The 17,801-nt window shown below is 40.2% G+C and overlaps 1 protein-coding gene across 3 annotated transcripts in view; it reads left to right on the plus strand.

The window, feature by feature from the left end:
• The window catches only part of LOC121386198 (transducin-like enhancer protein 4), an 89,690-nt gene that overhangs the window by 5,193 nt on the left and 66,696 nt on the right, over window positions 1–17,801 (plus strand). For 2 of the 3 annotated variants that reach the window (XM_041517033.1, XM_041517036.1), the window contains exons 1-2: window positions 1,405–1,865; window positions 2,089–2,183. In XM_041517033.1, the coding sequence (XP_041372967.1) occupies window positions 1,845–1,865; window positions 2,089–2,183 (116 nt within the window). In that variant the 5' untranslated portion in view covers window positions 1,405–1,844. Of the gene's footprint in view, window positions 1–1,404; window positions 1,866–2,088; window positions 2,184–17,801 lie in introns of those variants that run through there. The other variant, XM_041517043.1, reaches the window with a different exon arrangement.

The raw sequence follows: 17,801 nt of genomic DNA on the forward strand, positions 1-17,801 counted from the left end.
TTGCTTGCGAACCCTTCTCTTCCAGGGCGTTAAATGGTAATGTTTAATTAATGTTATATGTAAATATATTATTTAATATTAAGTATTATGTTTAGAAAATGGCACCAACTAACTTAATTTATAAATGCATATCCTGAATTCTTCTTTTTTTCATGGTGCATTTTAAAGTGTTTAATTCTTTTTACCCCCCACCCCATTAGTTTTTGACCATGGTCATACCATCAAAATTTGTAAATTGTCCCCCTCATCTCAAATCCCCCCCCACCCCCTCCCCCTTCCTGCCCCGGAGTTGGTCACTGGCGAAGTCAGAGGCCAAGTCCGGGGTGGGCGTTATTGGATATGTGCACGTTAATAGAGTTCCCAGTTCCCAGTATGAACGATATGGGGGGGGGGGGGGGGGGGCGCACAATCTCTAATGTAGGGGGTTACAGTCTCCAGTGAAAGGGACACAAGCCATATTTTTATCTTTGTTTTTTTATAAAGTAAGAAAAAGCACACCCATACATTTTGCACCAGACCCCCCCCCCCCCTCCAAGTACCTATGGACCTGCTTAGTCCAAAATTATCTACGACGAATCAGATTATAACCCAAAACAAGACTACAATTTGAAATCCATTGAATGTACTTCGTATTCCTCTTTCCGCAATATTTTATCTCTGCGTTTTCATCGTTACCATCACTCAAACCTTTAAACCACGCCTTCCGTATCAAACGCACGTGTGTTCAGATGACAGCTTTCGAATCACTACAAGTGAAATGACACACATGCCTGGGAAACCTCTACACTCCTCGCAATATCGATTCGTTGGACATTTTAGACTAAGCATAAGTTGTAGTATAACGTATCAGGAATCCGTATTAGTTTTAAACCTTACGATGGTTTTTCCCCCTCACAATATGTAGAGATTTCTGTTTCAGTTATTTAAATTTAAAGACAAAATGTTCTACATTTCATGTGTTTTACTGTAACCCTGCTCAGTAAACAACACCTCCCATATCAGGGGATTGTGAGCAACAATTGTATTACTTTTACAAAAAATACATACATTATTTTGTTCAAAACATAAAATAAATGTATATGCAATAACCTTTTCTTTCAACAAGGCCGACAAAGTAATGAAATTTAAAGAACTAAAGTGTATAAATACTACTTTATTTTGATTGGATAACGCGATCATCCAGACTAGACGCTTACTCCACGTGCTCTCATTAACTATGCACACAACCAGAATGCTGTTCTCCATTTAGCATTTCTATTGGCTGAATCTCTGATGGCGACTGTTCATAGGTAATGAACCCACGTGGGTTGAGATGCTTGTATTTGCCAGATATATGGCCAATCAACGCTCAGCTAACATGACCGGTGTCCTTTCTTAGAGCCATTGTTACTAAGAGAAGTAGGAACTTGAAGTCTTCAATTACCTCCATACGTGTGTGGCATAGAGAAAGACGGCGTATTTTCCCAGCCGCGTTCCCAAGCGTTTGCAGTTATTGTTCAACAGTGGATACACTTTCTTTCCATATTGCGCCAAAAATATTGTGAAATTTCTCAGCATACACGGCCCACTAATGCATGGGAATGGAATAAGCTGCATTTTGTCTTTGATGTGTTCTTAAATTAACCGGACCTCGTGTGAAGAAGGGTTCGAAATTCTGGAATCGCTGTTCGTCGTGTCACTAAAAAAAGGGCACTTTTGGTGTGCGTGTGTGTGTGTGTGTGTGTGTGGTTTTTGTGTGTTTCTGTTTCGCGTCAAAAGTGGATATACTTTTTACTGTTGGATATACACGTCTCGACTTTTGCGAAAACTATTGATGGTCAACCGATAACCACCCGATTATCGCGATGTACCCAAACCGCCTTCCGGTACGTTGTACATCAAGTTTCTTTGTTTCAAATGCTGCCCTTTGCACTTGTTTTGTACACACTGTTCTTATATTATTTAATATATATATTTTAACAAATCGTGTACTGCAATCTATAAATTTATATCCATCATCATTCGTACACTGATTTAGATGTATTACGACACGACTGCATGTTGTAAACATTTGACGTTATGATATCAATTTAACTTTATCCCTTTCAGGGCCCCCAACCCGGGCAACCTTTCAAATTCACTGTTTCGGAATCCTGCGATCGGATCAAAGAGGAATTCAGTTTTTTACAAGCTCAGTATCACAGGTAAAATTATTTTGTCGCTATTTACTGCATTACTTTGTGATCTTTGCGAGTCGGTGCTTTATCTTACTGCTTGCAAGCTTGCTTGATATATTATAAAAAAAAATTGGGGGGGGGGGTATGTAGGGACAATTGCCTAGCCATGATTTTTATATCAAAAAAATTTGGGGGGGGGGAGAGGGGGATATGCATTGATATATCCAGAGGGAGCTGGTCATGAGCCCCCCCCCCCCTGGTAATTTTTAAGTGTCATTAGTGACACTTTTTTATTTTTTTATCATCCACAATAATGAACACCAATTTGCCCAGAAAATGCATCTCTCAGCATCTTTATTACCACAAAAAAATCCTCCCTTTAAACAACCTTAGATCTGCCACATGGAATAATTAATAATGCAACATCATTGGCTAGAACAGTCACCTGATATGCTTGGATCAAGGATTGAATCACCAATATAAAAGATACTGGACTGCTCATGAAAAAATTCCTTGTACCGGCTTCCACTCAAAGTGAGTTTGGAAAAATATCCGCCCGGTCCCCCCCTCCCCTAACCCGAACCCTAACCTTAAACCTAACCCTAACCCTAACTAAAAATAATAATGGAGGGGACCGGGCGGATATTATACCGTGAGTTTAACGAGTAAATTGGGTAGGCGTAAAAGCACTGCTCCCACTTATCTCTCACTAACAACTAACCCTCTGTCCTGGTCAGCCAGTCAAGATTGTGCCCAGGACAGCATGCTTGAATCGTAATTGAATGGAAATAAGTATGACTGAATGAAAAATAAATGTTGTGCATTTCCTCAGACTTTATATCAAAGGTTTTGACATCCAAGAGCTGATGCTTATTAAATCAGCTTGCTAAAAGTGGTGTTGATAAACAAAACAAACACAACTAATAATTAACTTAAAGCTAATTTATATGGATTAATGAGTAACTTAGAGACCAACCTACATGTAAATACAGACAAAATAATTATGATAACAGTATATTCACATTTTAAATACCAATGTGACCTTTGCATATATATAATTTGTTTCTAAAGTTTGTTTTATGTGAAGATTACATTGGTATTTAAAATGTGAATATACTATTAACCATTATAATTATTTGGTCTGTAGTGACATGTAGGTATCCACTAGAGGGGCAGGACGTAACTCAGTGGTAAAGGGCTCACTTGATATGCGGTCGGTTTAGGATCGATCCCCGTCATTGGCCCCATTTGGCTATTTCTCGTTCCAGCCAGTGCTCCACAACTGGTGTAACAAAGGCCATGGTATGAGTTATCCTGTCTGTGGGATGGTGCATATAAAAAGTCCCTTGCTGCTAATCGAAAAGAGTAGCCCATGAAGTGACGACAACAGGTTTCCTCTCTATATCTGTGTGGTCCTTAACCATATGTCTGATGCCATATAACTGTAAATAAATGTTTTGAGTGCATCGTTAAATAAAACATTTCCTTCCTTCGTATCCACTAGATAACTTTGATTTATTAATCATCGGCTATTGGATGTCAAACAGTGCATGCATGTGAGAGGAAATCCGCTATATTTTTCCATTAGTAGATATAGAATACTAAACGAGGTTGCCTGTCATACCATTTTTATAAAATGAGTAAACAGTGTTGGTATCTGACTCGCTTTTGCTCGTTCACAAGTTTCATAAAAATCATATGACAGGCAAGCTAGTTTAGTATTTTATTTATTACAAACCAACTGCAAACAAGCTGCAAAGCAGAAGCAAGCAGCTGTCGAGACCTTCTGTACATTATTTTTCTACGAATTGTGTCAGCAAGTTATCTACGTCACGCCAATATTACACTAGTTAGATAGTGAGTGATTGTTATGACATGAGCAATATCTTACACTGGTGTGTAATAAATGGAGGATAATAAACGAGTTACCAGTTATTATCAAATTTATGTCCCGAGTGAAATAATTTTCAGTTGTCACGAGCTTTAGCGAGTGACAAATTAACATTATTTCACGAAGGACATAAATTTGATAATAACTGGTACCGAGTTTGTTATTCTATTTACTACCTCAGCTACTCTGCACGAAAGGTCAACCTGTATAGAAATGATGTAAACCACTTTGCGCACTTTTCTGAGAATTGCTATAACTTTGTAATTTAATCACGTTCATAAATAATTAAAAAAACCCAAGTGTTCTTTATTCTGCTACAAAATCTATAAGGATTTGCATTAAAATGACATTTTGTTATAAATTTAACACCAAAAATAGAAGGCCGTAAACACAAACTCTTTAAACTACATGACGTCATTTTGTGTGTTTGCCAAATCGTGATGACGTCATATTTAGTACCGACAAGGTCATTGGTTTGTGAGCGTCAAATTGTCCAATAGTATTGTTCGTTAGACCAATGCAGAATATTTCTCACTGAGAAAATATGGAAAATATTTTCCCTGTTATGAGTGACCACTGGGGTAATAAATTGAGATTATTATACAAGCTTGTGTGCCGTACTGATTTTATGTAACAAGTTTCGTAACAAGTTTCATAAAATTAGTACGACTCACATGCGAGTATAGTAATTTCTTTATTATCCATATTATTGTTGTTTTCTTTATAAATAATAAGACCCAACTCAAAATGTTTCAGCCACAACTAGAAGGTGACGATGAAATAACGTCATATTTCAAATGCACAATCTGAGCTAGGACTGGACAAGCAACGTCATGTTAAGATTTCACTAAACAAAATTACGTCATTACACTTGTTATTACACATGTGCTTCGTATGATTATTATTAATTCAGTTTTGTTGAACCATATGGATAATAACAAGGGATATTCTATGTGCACCATCCCATAGACAGGATAACACATACCACAGCCTTTGATATATTGCAGTTGTGGTCCACTGATGGGGATCGATCCCTGACCGACTGCACATCGGGCGAGTGTTTTACAACTGGGCTATGATCCACTGGTCTTCATTGCAGGATGATTGTGAATACAGGCCATTTATCTTTATTAACAGGAAAGCAAGCTGGCCTTCAATACCTAAAATGTTTACATTGGTTATTGCTGAATACACCACTGTCGCTGTTGTGTATTTATGGGCCAGTTAATGCTGAATACAAGTGCATTGATTGACCTTCACATTTGTGCACTATACATAATGCTTAATATATTATGCATAACATTCATCTTGTGTACAGGACAGTTAATTATGAATACTGACCCCAAACTTGGTCTACTTCTCAGACTACCAAGGCTGGTTTTGCAAATAGAGCAGTCACTCCTTAATACAGGCCGACCTTCACCTTGGTGTACAGTACTCCCATATTTATGTTGTGATTGTGGAGGGGTGTGTGTAGCCCAGTGGTAAAGCGTTTGCCTGATGCACGACCATCATTCTAGGATCTATCCAGGGGGTTGGGACATCGCTCAACATTGATAACAGGGCCGTACACTGATCAAAGTCCTGGGAGGGGGGGGGGGGGGGGGGTACACTACTTTTTTTATAAACAAATGAAACACTATACAAATTAAACCCTGAGATGTGTAATGCTATTTTCTGGAGTAAAAGAAAAAGGTGAGATTCGTCCCTGGATAAAGCACTCACTTGATGTATGGTCGGTCTAGGACGATCGATCCCTGTTAGTGGGTTCATTTGGGCTATTTCTCATTCCAGCCAGTGCAAAATGACACTGGTATATCAAAGGCTGTGGTATGTGCTATCCTGTCTGTGGGATGGTACATGTATATAAAATATCCCTTGCTACTAATGGCATTTTTTTAAAGCGGCTTTTCTCTCTAAGACTATTTCTCAAAATTGCCAAATGTTTGACATCCAATAGCCAATTATTAATAAATCAATCTGCTTTAGTGGTGCCATTGAACAAAAGAAACTTGTTGTATGTTTAGCCTACTAGTATTGTGATTGACTAATTAATTTAAAATAAAACAATACTCTTTTCATAATTTTCATGGAAAAATTCTCTAAAAATAAGAAAATTGTCTTAACAAAATTATTTTCAGTGTGAGTCCTGAATTTCTTGTTGATCCCTGTCAGGTGCAGATACAGGGTTGGGGAGGAGGTGTGGATACAGGGGTGGGGAAGGAGGTGCAGATACAGGGGTGGGGGACGGGGTGCAAATATAGGGGTGGGGGATGGGGTGCAGATACAGGGCTGGGGAAGGGGGTGCAGATACATTATTTTTTTAACATTGGCAAGAAGTTTTTTGTTGTTTGTTTTAAGTCCAAAATGGAGTGCGTGCAAAATTTACTAATTAATGCAGTTAATGTTAAACCATACAAGTCGGACATTGGTAGCACCCGCGGGTGATTGTTGGCACTGAACCGAGGATAGGTAACAAATTCAGACACCTGCATAATCAGCATATAACTCCATTCAGCTCTAAAATATAAACCACGATTATAAAATATTTTTATTTTTAGAAAAAGTGTATGATTATAGTAATGTTGTGTGAAAACGTGATGTTTGTTACAAATGTATGAGACTCACTTGAGAGTTGACAGGTATGAGAGCACACCCCTTCAGCATCTCCCCCTGGATCCACACCTGCCTGCCCTGTACCTGTCTGGATGACACTGTGTCAGTTATTGGTCTCATTATACACATTATGTCATCAGCCAACTTCACCCACAGAATTGGCAGCTTATAGGCTTGAATTATGTATTCTCTGGACCCACGAACAGGATTAGTGTAAGCTACTTTGTAGTAATAAAGATAAGGAAGAAGTGGATGCGACCAGTCAGTGGAGCCAGAGCTTCTACATTATGGTAGCCCCACTCCCATGGCTAGTGATATTCAGTGTTGGGCTAGTCAATAACTAATATTGCCATGCCTGACAGAGCTTCTACATTATGGTAGCCCCACTCCCATGGCTAGTGATATTCAGTGTTGGGCTAGTCAATAACTAATATTGCCATGCCTGACAGAGCTTCTACATTATGGTAGCCCCACTCCCATGGCTAGTGATATTCAGTGTTGAGCTAGTCAATAACTAATATTGCCATGCCTGACAGAGCTTCTACATTATGGTAGCCCCACTCCCATGGCTAGTGATATTCAGTGTTGGGCTAGTCAATAACTAATATTGCCATGCCTGACAGGGCTTCTACATTATGGTAGCCCCACTCCCATGGCTAGTGATATTCATTGTTGGGCTAGTCAATAACTAATATTGCCATGCCTGACAGAGCTTCTACATTATGGTAGCCCCACTCCCATGGCTAGTGATATTCAGTGTTGGGCTAGTCAATAACTAATATTGCCATGCCTGACAGAGCTTCTACATTATGGTAGCCCCACTCCCATGGCTAGTGATATTCAGTGTTGGGCTAGTCAATAACTAATATTGCCATGCCTGACAGAGCTTCTACATGATGGTAGCCCCACTCCCATGGCTAGTGATATTCAGTGTTGAGCTAGTCAATAACTAATATTGCCATGCCTGACAGAGCTTCTACATTATGGTAGCCCCACTCCCATGGCTAGTGATATTCAGTGTTGAGCTAGTCAATAACTAATATTGCCATGCCTGACAGGGCTTCTACATTATGGTAGCCCCACTCCCATGGCTAGTGATATTCAGTGTTGAGCTAGTCAATAACTAATATTGCCATGCCTGACAGAGCTTCTACATTATGGTAGCCCCACTCCCATGGCTAGTGATATTCAGTGTTGAGCTAGTCAATAACTAATATTGCCATGCCTGACAGGGCTTCTACATTATGGTAGCCCCACTCCCATGGCTAGTGATATTCAGTGTTGAGCTAGTCAATAACTAATATTGCCATGCCTGACAGAGCTTCTACATTATGGTAGCCCCACTCCCATGGCTAGTGATATTCATTGTTGGGCTAGTCAATAACTAATATTGCCATGCCTGACAGGGCTTCTACATTATGGTAGCCCCACTCCCATGGCTAGTGATATTCATTGTTGAGCTAGTCAATAACTAATATTGCCATGCCTGACAGGGCTTCTACATTATGGTAGCCCCACTCCCATGGCTAGTGATATTCAGTGTTGGGCTAGTCAATAACTAATATTGCCATGCCTGACAGGGCTTCTACATGATGGTAGCCCCACTCCCATGGCTAGTGATATTCATTGTTGGGCTAGTCAATAACTAATATTGCCATGCCTGACAGAGCTTCTACATTATGGTAGCCCCACTCCCATGGCTAGTGATATTCAGTGTTGAGCTAGTCAATAACTAATATTGCCATGCCTGACAGAGCTTCTACATTATGGTAGCCCCACTCCCATGGCTAGTGATATTCAGTGTTGGGCTAGTCAATAACTAATATTGCCATGCCTGACAGGGCTTCTACATTATGGTAGCCCCACTCCCATGGCTAGTGATATTCATTGTTGGGCTAGTCAATAACTAATATTGCCATGCCTGACAGAGCTTCTACATTATGGTAGCCCCACTCCCATGGCTAGTGATATTCAGTGTTGAGCTAGTCAATAACTAATATTGCCATGCCTGACAGGGCTTCTACATGATGGTAGCCCCACTCCCATGGCTAGTGATATTCAGTGTTGAGCTAGTCAATAACTAATATTGCCATGCCTGACAGAGCTTCTACATTATGGTAGCCCCACTCCCATGGCTAGTGATATTCATTGTTGGGCTAGTCAATAACTAATATTGCCATGCCTGACAGGGCTTCTACATTATGGTAGCCCCACTCCCATGGCTAGTGATATTCATTGTTGGGCTAGTCAATAACTAATATTGCCATGCCTGACAGAGCTTCTACATTATGGTAGCCCCACTCCCATGGCTAGTGATATTCATTGTTGAGCTAGTCAATAACTAATATTGCCATGCCTGACAGAGCTTCTACATTATGGTAGCCCCACTCCCATGGCTAGTGATATTCATTGTTGAGCTAGTCAATAACTAATATTGCCATGCCTGACAGGGCTTCTACATTATGGTAGCCCCACTCCCATGGCTAGTGATATTCATTGTTGAGCTAGTCAATAACTAATATTGCCATGCCTGACAGGGCTTCTACATTATGGTAGCCCCACTCCCATGGCTAGTGATATTCATTGTTGAGCTAGTCAATAACTAATATTGCCATGCCTGACAGGGCTTCTACATTATGGTAGCCCCACTCCCATGGCTAGTGATATTCATTGTTGGGCTAGTCAATAACTAATATTGCCATGCCTGACAGGGCTTCTACATTATGGTAGCCCCACTCCCATGGCTAGTGATATTCATTGTTGAGCTAGTCAATAACTAATATTGCCATGCCTGACAGGGCTTCTACATTATGGTAGCCCCACTCCCATGGCTAGTGATATTCATTGTTGAGCTAGTCAATAACTAATATTGCCATGCCTGACAGGGCTTCTACATTATGGTAGCCCCACTCCCATGGCTAGTGATATTCATTGTTGGGCTAGTCAATAACTAATATTGCCATGCCTGACAGGGCTTCTACATTATGGTAGCCCCACTCCCATGGCTAGTGATATTCATTGTTGGGCTAGTCAATAACTAATATTGCCATGCCTGACAGGGCTTCTACATTATGGTAGCCCCACTCCCATGGCTAGTGATATTCATTGTTGGGCTAGTCAATAACTAATATTGCCATGCCTGACAGGGCTTCTACATTATGGTAGCCCCACTCCCATGGCTAGTGATATTCATTGTTGGGCTAGTCAATAACTAATATTGCCATGCCTGACAGGGCTTCTACATTATGGTAGCCCCACTCCCATGGCTAGTGATATTCATTGTTGGGCTAGTCAATAACTAATATTGCCATGCCTGACAGGGCTTCTACATTATGGTAGCCCCACTCCCATGGCTAGTGATATTCAGTGTTGAGCTAGTCAATAACTAATATTGCCATGCCTGACAGGGCTTCTACATTATGGTAGCCCCACTCCCATGGCTAGTGATATTCATTGTTGAGCTAGTCAATAACTAATATTGCCATGCCTGACAGGGCTTCTACATTATGGTAGCCCCACTCCCATGGCTAGTGATATTCATTGTTGAGCTAGTCAATAACTAATATTGCCATGCCTGACAGAGCTTCTACATTATGGTAGCCCCACTCCCATGGCTAGTGATATTCATTGTTGAGCTAGTCAATAACTAATATTGCCATGCCTGACAGAGCTTCTACATTATGGTAGCCCCACTCCCATGGCTAGTGATATTCATTGTTGGGCTAGTCAATAACTATTATTGCCATGCCTGACAGGGCTTCTACATTATGGTAGCCCCACTCCCATGGCTAGTGATATTCATTGTTGAGCTAGTCAATAACTAATATTGCCATGCCTGACAGAGCTTCTACATTATGGTAGCCCCACTCCCATGGCTAGTGATATTCATTGTTGGGCTAGTAAATAACTAATATTGCCATGCCTGACAGAGCTTCTACATTATGGTAGCCCCACTCCCATGGCTAGTGATATTCATTGTTGGGCTAGTAAATAACTAATATTGCCATGCCTGACAGAGCTTCTACATTATGGTAGCCCCACTCCCATGGCTAGTGATATTCATTGTTGGGCTAGTCAATAACTAATATTGCCATGCCTGACAGGGCTTCTACATTATGGTAGCCCCACTCCCATGGCTAGTGATATTCATTGTTGGGCTAGTAAATAACTAATATTGCCATGCCTGACAGGGCTTCTACATTATGGTAGCCCCACTCCCATGGCTAGTGATATTCATTGTTGGGCTAGTAAATAACTAATATTGCCATGCCTGACAGAGCTTCTACATTATGGTAGCCCCACTCCCATGGCTAGTGATATTCATTGTTGGGCTAGTAAATAACTAATATTGCCATGCCTGACAGAGCTTCTACATTATGGTAGCCCCACTCCCATGGCTAGTGATATTCATTGTTGGGCTAGTCAATAACTAATATTGCCATGCCTGACAGGGCTTCTACATTATGGTAGCCCCACTCCCATGGCTAGTGATATTCATTGTTGGGCTAGTAAATAACTAATATTGCCATGCCTGACAGGGCTTCTACATTATGGTAGCCCCACTCCCATGGCTAGTGATATTCATTGTTGGGCTAGTAAATAACTAATATTGCCATGCCTGACAGAGCTTCTACATTATGGTAGCCCCACTCCCATGGCTAGTGATATTCATTGTTGAGCTAGTCAATAACTAATATTGCCATGCCTGACAGAGCTTCTACATTATGGTAGCCCCACTCCCATGGCTAGTGATATTCATTGTTGGGCTAGTCAATAACTATTATTGCCATGCCTGACAGGGCTTCTACATTATGGTAGCCCCACTCCCATGGCTAGTGATATTCATTGTTGAGCTAGTCAATAACTAATATTGCCATGCCTGACAGAGCTTCTACATTATGGTAGCCCCACTCCCATGGCTAGTGATATTCATTGTTGGGCTAGTAAATAACTAATATTGCCATGCCTGACAGAGCTTCTACATTATGGTAGCCCCACTCCCATGGCTAGTGATATTCATTGTTGGGCTAGTAAATAACTAATATTGCCATGCCTGACAGAGCTTCTACATTATGGTAGCCCCACTCCCATGGCTAGTGATATTCATTGTTGGGCTAGTCAATAACTAATATTGCCATGCCTGACAGGGCTTCTACATTATGGTAGCCCCACTCCCATGGCTAGTGATATTCATTGTTGGGCTAGTAAATAACTAATATTGCCATGCCTGACAGGGCTTCTACATTATGGTAGCCCCACTCCCATGGCTAGTGATATTCATTGTTGGGCTAGTAAATAACTAATATTGCCATGCCTGACAGAGCTTCTACATTATGGTAGCCCCACTCCCATGGCTAGTGATATTCATTGTTGGGCTAGTAAATAACTAATATTGCCATGCCTGACAGAGCTTCTACATTATGGTAGCCCCACTCCCATGGCTAGTGATATTCATTGTTGGGCTAGTCAATAACTAATATTGCCATGCCTGACAGGGCTTCTACATTATGGTAGCCCCACTCCCATGGCTAGTGATATTCATTGTTGGGCTAGTAAATAACTAATATTGCCATGCCTGACAGGGCTTCTACATTATGGTAGCCCCACTCCCATGGCTAGTGATATTCATTGTTGGGCTAGTAAATAACTAATATTGCCATGCCTGACAGAGCTTCTACATTATGGTAGCCCCACTCCCATGGCTAGTGATATTCATTGTTGGGCTAGTAAATAACTAATATTGCCATGCCTGACAGAGCTTCTACATTATGGTAGCCCCACTCCCATGGCTAGTGATATTCATTGTTGGGCTAGTAAATAACTAATATTGCCATGCCTGACAGAGCTTCTACATTATGGTAGCCCCACTCCCATGGCTAGTGATATTCATTGTTGGGCTAGTAAATAACTAATATTGCCATGCCTGACAGAGCTTCTACATTATGGTAGCCCCACTCCCATGGCTAGTGATATTCATTGTTGGGCTAGTAAATAACTAATATTGCCATGCCTGACAGAGCTTCTACATTATGGTAGCCCCACTCCCATGGCTAGTGATATTCATTGTTGGGCTAGTAAATAACTAATATTGCCATGCCTGACAGAGCTTCTACATTATGGTAGCCCCACTCCCATGGCTAGTGATATTCAGTGTTGGGCTAGTAAATAACTAATATTGCCATGCCTGACAGAGCTTCTACATTATGGTAGCCCCACTCCCATGGCTAGTGATATTCAGTGTTGGGCTAGTAAATAACTAATATTGCCATGCCTGACAGAGCTTCTACATTATGGTAGCCCCACTCCCATGGCTAGTGATATTCATTGTTGGGCTAGTCAATAACTAATATTGCCATGCCTGACAGGGCTTCTACATTATGGTAGCCCCACTCCCATGGCTAGTGATATTCATTGTTGGGCTAGTAAATAACTAATATTGCCATGCCTGACAGGGCTTCTACATTATGGTAGCCCCACTCCCATGGCTAGTGATATTCATTGTTGGGCTAGTAAATAACTAATATTGCCATGCCTGACAGAGCTTCTACATTATGGTAGCCCCACTCCCATGGCTAGTGATATTCATTGTTGGGCTAGTAAATAACTAATATTGCCATGCCTGACAGAGCTTCTACATTATGGTAGCCCCACTCCCATGGCTAGTGATATTCATTGTTGGGCTAGTAAATAACTAATATTGCCATGCCTGACAGAGCTTCTACATTATGGTAGCCCCACTCCCATGGCTAGTGATATTCATTGTTGGGCTAGTAAATAACTAATATTGCCATGCCTGACAGAGCTTCTACATTATGGTAGCCCCACTCCCATGGCTAGTGATATTCATTGTTGGGCTAGTAAATAACTAATATTGCCATGCCTGACAGAGCTTCTACATTATGGTAGCCCCACTCCCATGGCTAGTGATATTCATTGTTGGGCTAGTAAATAACTAATATTGCCATGCCTGACAGAGCTTCTACATTATGGTAGCCCCACTCCCATGGCTAGTGATATTCAGTGTTGGGCTAGTAAATAACTAATATTGCCATGCCTGACAGAGCTTCTACATTATGGTAGCCCCACTCCCATGGCTAGTGATATTCATTGTTGAGCTAGTCAATAACTAATATTGCCATGCCCGACAGCTAGTAAAATTGTTTTGGGTCTAATGTTGCAGTTAAGTCTATTTTGTAAATATGAATATCCTGCCCCCAATCCCAACACCCCAATGTTAGTGTTTTTAAGCTCTATTATCTCACTGTTTAGGTGACATATCTGATTATTACTATCGTTTAGTAAAATTGTGTAAATTAACTTAATGTAAAGTAGGCCTAGTGAATTTTTAATCGTGGCTAGTAAAGTTTTCAAATCACTGATCCCATGGCTAGTGGATTTTATAAACATTCTAGGTCTGGTGCTACACCATGTTTATTTATTTTTAATAACTTTATACGTTAGTGTTTTCACTAGAAATTGAAGAAGTTACGATAGCTGTTATAAATGTAAAGAAACGAGAAAAAAAGAACAGGGCTGCACTGTTTCTGCCAGAAAGAAATTTGGAATTGTGGTTGTAAATTGAATGAATGAATGTTTAACGACACCCCAGCACGAAAAATACATCGGCTATTGGGTGTCAAACTATGGTAATGCAAATAAATAAAGTGATGATCAACATCAATATAAAAATTCAAGTTTTAAACAAAAACAGTGTAAAGAACTGTGCAAAAATACAAATACAAATATCACAGAATTTTACGGACACCGAATTTTACTCTAAACTTCAATTTGTGCTGTATTGGCCATTCTCAAAGAGAATGTTACACCCCTGCACCACGGTGAGGTTACAGCACGCGCAGGGGTTGTAAATTGAATACATCCACAGCCAAAGAGGGAATGGGGGCCTCCCCCAAAAGAAAATGGGTTAGGGTTCAGAAATCATACAGTAATGATAAGAGTAATTAATTTTGTAAAAAATGTTAACCTAAAAAACAAACATTTTGGGAGTATGACACCATACCCGTTTTACCCTCTGGCAGAAACCCTGCTATGTGACTGACGGTAATTGCAATATTAATTAAGCCAAAAAAACTAAAAATTAGTTGGTGATCATCCCCGCCCGTACCTGAAACATGCACCTGTCCCTAAATTTATTTTATTTTTTATTTTGATAAAAACTGTTTAAAATGCGTCAAGATAGCAGCAATTCAATTTTCGTAAGCACTGTAACAAGTTAAAGCATCATCAGGTCCATCTGGTGGCCAGTGTAGGAACTACAACATCCAGGCGCATGTGCTGTTGACTGCTACTCCCGCAAACAAAATGGTCTCCAGGGTTTTATAAAGTTTTTCACAGAAAAAAATTAAAATAAAAACCTCACCCCCCCCCCCCCCCCCCCCACCCTAATTTGTGTGATCAAAAGGACGATTACCAACTTTTTTTTTTTCTTCATTTGTCCTTACTGTAGGCCAAAGCACAGGTGTAAGAAGGTGCCAAAAAGTGGGGTGGCACGTATACACAGAGACAGATATACATACAACATATCCATTTTTGTTGTTACTGTATTAAATTTTATAAAATCATACATAATTAGTGTGGGTTGCTCCCCCTCCAAATATGGGTACGCTCCCCAATATAAAATCCTGGCTACTGCCAGTGCATATGTGAGCATTTTGCCATAATATGCCAAAAAAAAAAAAAAATTGCTGTATGTGACAATCCTGCTACAGATATGCTACTGCAGATGGTACCTCACTGTGTCTAATAACCTGTTGTAATGGAGAACAAAAATTGTAACAGGTCTACCATGTGTGCCACACATTAGTTATGTCTCTGAGACCAGCTGTTTGGCGTTATTTAGTGCTAGACTGAAACCATGGTTGCTAAGGTCCATGACAGTCACTTTTCGGAGCCTTGTTTTGGCTTCGTACACAATAAATAAAACATATCCAATGGTAATTTTGTGATATGATATATTTGACAAAAGGAACTTTTTATTTCTTTCATCTTTTAAAAGTTAAAATTAATATTTTGTCCAGAATTAAAAAAAAAAAAAAATAACGACCTGTAAACAGCATTGTATGATTGTTATAGAAATTTTACAGTGGTCAAGGTTAGTAGATCAGTTTTTATTTTAAAGTGGCGAAGCATTGTAATAATATAGCAAATTTTGAATTTGAATGATGTCAGTATCCCAGTGGGGCCATTTTGCATCTCCTTACAATGTCCATAAACTGGGTACATGACCTTTCGTTTTAAGAATGCTGTGGGAAAAGTCCAGTGCAAAATTGCTATTGAAGGTTTTTTTCTTTAAACATTAGTAATGCACCAGAATGTGTTTTAAGAAAATCTTCTGATTAAAAAATTATAACTTTTACGAAATATGGATTTCAAGTGAAATTATGGTGAGATATAATAATATTATATTGTGTGTGAAGCCAAAACAAGGGTGCAAAAAGTGATTGATGCTGTAATGTGTCAGTTACCAACAATGTTAAACAGTGTATGCTGGTTTGTGACCAGTCACAATGTAGAACTGTTATGATCAGTGGAGCAGTGTTGTACATTGTTTCAAACATTTCATTGACTCCACTGCTTGTTTCCATTCAAGTCTGGCACTCCATAAACTGGTGGTCATTCAGTGCTGCACATAGCAGTGTATTAACGGGGCTGGATCAAAGTAAAGTAAAGTTTGTTTTATTTAACAACCGGCTATTGGATGTCAAACATATGGTCATTCTGACACTGTTTTTAGAGGAAACCCGCTGTCGCCACATAGGCTATTCTTCTACGACAGGCAGCAAGGGATCTTTTATTTGTGCTTCCCACAGGCAGGATAGCTCAAACCATGGCCTTTGTTGAACCAGTTATGGATCACTGGTCGGTGCAAATGGTTTACACCTACCCATTGAGCCTTGCGGAGCACTCACTCAGGGTTTGGAGTCTGTATCTGGATTAAAAATTCCATGCCTCGACTGGGATCTGAACCCAGTACCTACCAGCTTGTAGACCGATGGCCTAACCACGACACAACCGAGGCCGGTGGGGTGGGGGGCTGGATCAGTGATAACCATGTTGTAGGAGATGAAGGGGCTTTATAATTCATAAGTGATAACCATGTTGTGGGGGGGGGGGGGGAGGGGCTTTATAATTCATCATTCTACAGTAATTAAATGGTGTTTTGAGAACCCCACCCTATTTACAAAAAGGACCAACCCTTTTTTATTGTATAAAATGCATTACACAACCCCCCCCCCCCCCCCAAAAAAAAAAACCCTACCCATTAGTCTCACTATTTTTTAATTAATTAATAAACCTATATTTTCTGTGAAATAATAGTTGAACAGGCAGGTATTGGTCTTTTCCCGGTGGTGGGCCCATTACGGTATTTCTTGTTCAAGCCAGTGCTACACAGTTAAATGTAACAAAGGCTGTCGTATGCACTGTTTTTAATGTAGCAAAGGCTGTCGTATGCACTGTTTTTAATGTAACAAAGGCTGTCGTATGCACTGTTTTTAATGTAACAAAGGCTGTCGTATGTACTGTTTTTAATGTAACAAAGGCTGTCGTATGCACTGTTTTTAATGTAACAAAGGCTGTCGTATGTACTGTTTTTAATGTAACAAAGGCTGTCGTATGTACTGTTTTTAATGTAACAAAGGCTGTCGTATGCACTGTTTTTAATGTAACAAAGGCTGTCGTATGTACTGTTTTTAATGTAACAAAGGCTGTCGTATGTACTGTTTATAATGTAACAAAGGCTGTCGTATGTACTGTTTTTAATGTAACAAAGGCTGTCGTATGTACTGTTTTTAATGTAACAAAGGCTGTCGTATGTACTGTCCAGCCTATGGAATGGTACTTATAAAAGATCCCTTGCTGCTAATCGAAAAGATTAGCCAATGGAATTGTGACAGCGGGTTTCTGATATGTATTTATCTGTGGTCCTTAACCATACATGTATATGTTGGACACATGACAACCATAATTAAAATGTGTTGAATGCAGATCTGAAAATTGAAAAAATGCGTGGCCCATTTACTGGTTACATAGAAATAAATCCACATAACCCATTTCCTTTTTTCGTAACTTGTTATATCCATGTAACAAAAAATGGGTTACGCAAAATTAGATTTGCG

The sequence above is a fragment of the Gigantopelta aegis genome, chromosome 2 (assembly GCF_016097555.1).
Source record: "Gigantopelta aegis isolate Gae_Host chromosome 2, Gae_host_genome, whole genome shotgun sequence".
In the NCBI taxonomy this organism is placed as follows: domain Eukaryota; kingdom Metazoa; phylum Mollusca; class Gastropoda; order Neomphalida; family Peltospiridae; genus Gigantopelta; species Gigantopelta aegis.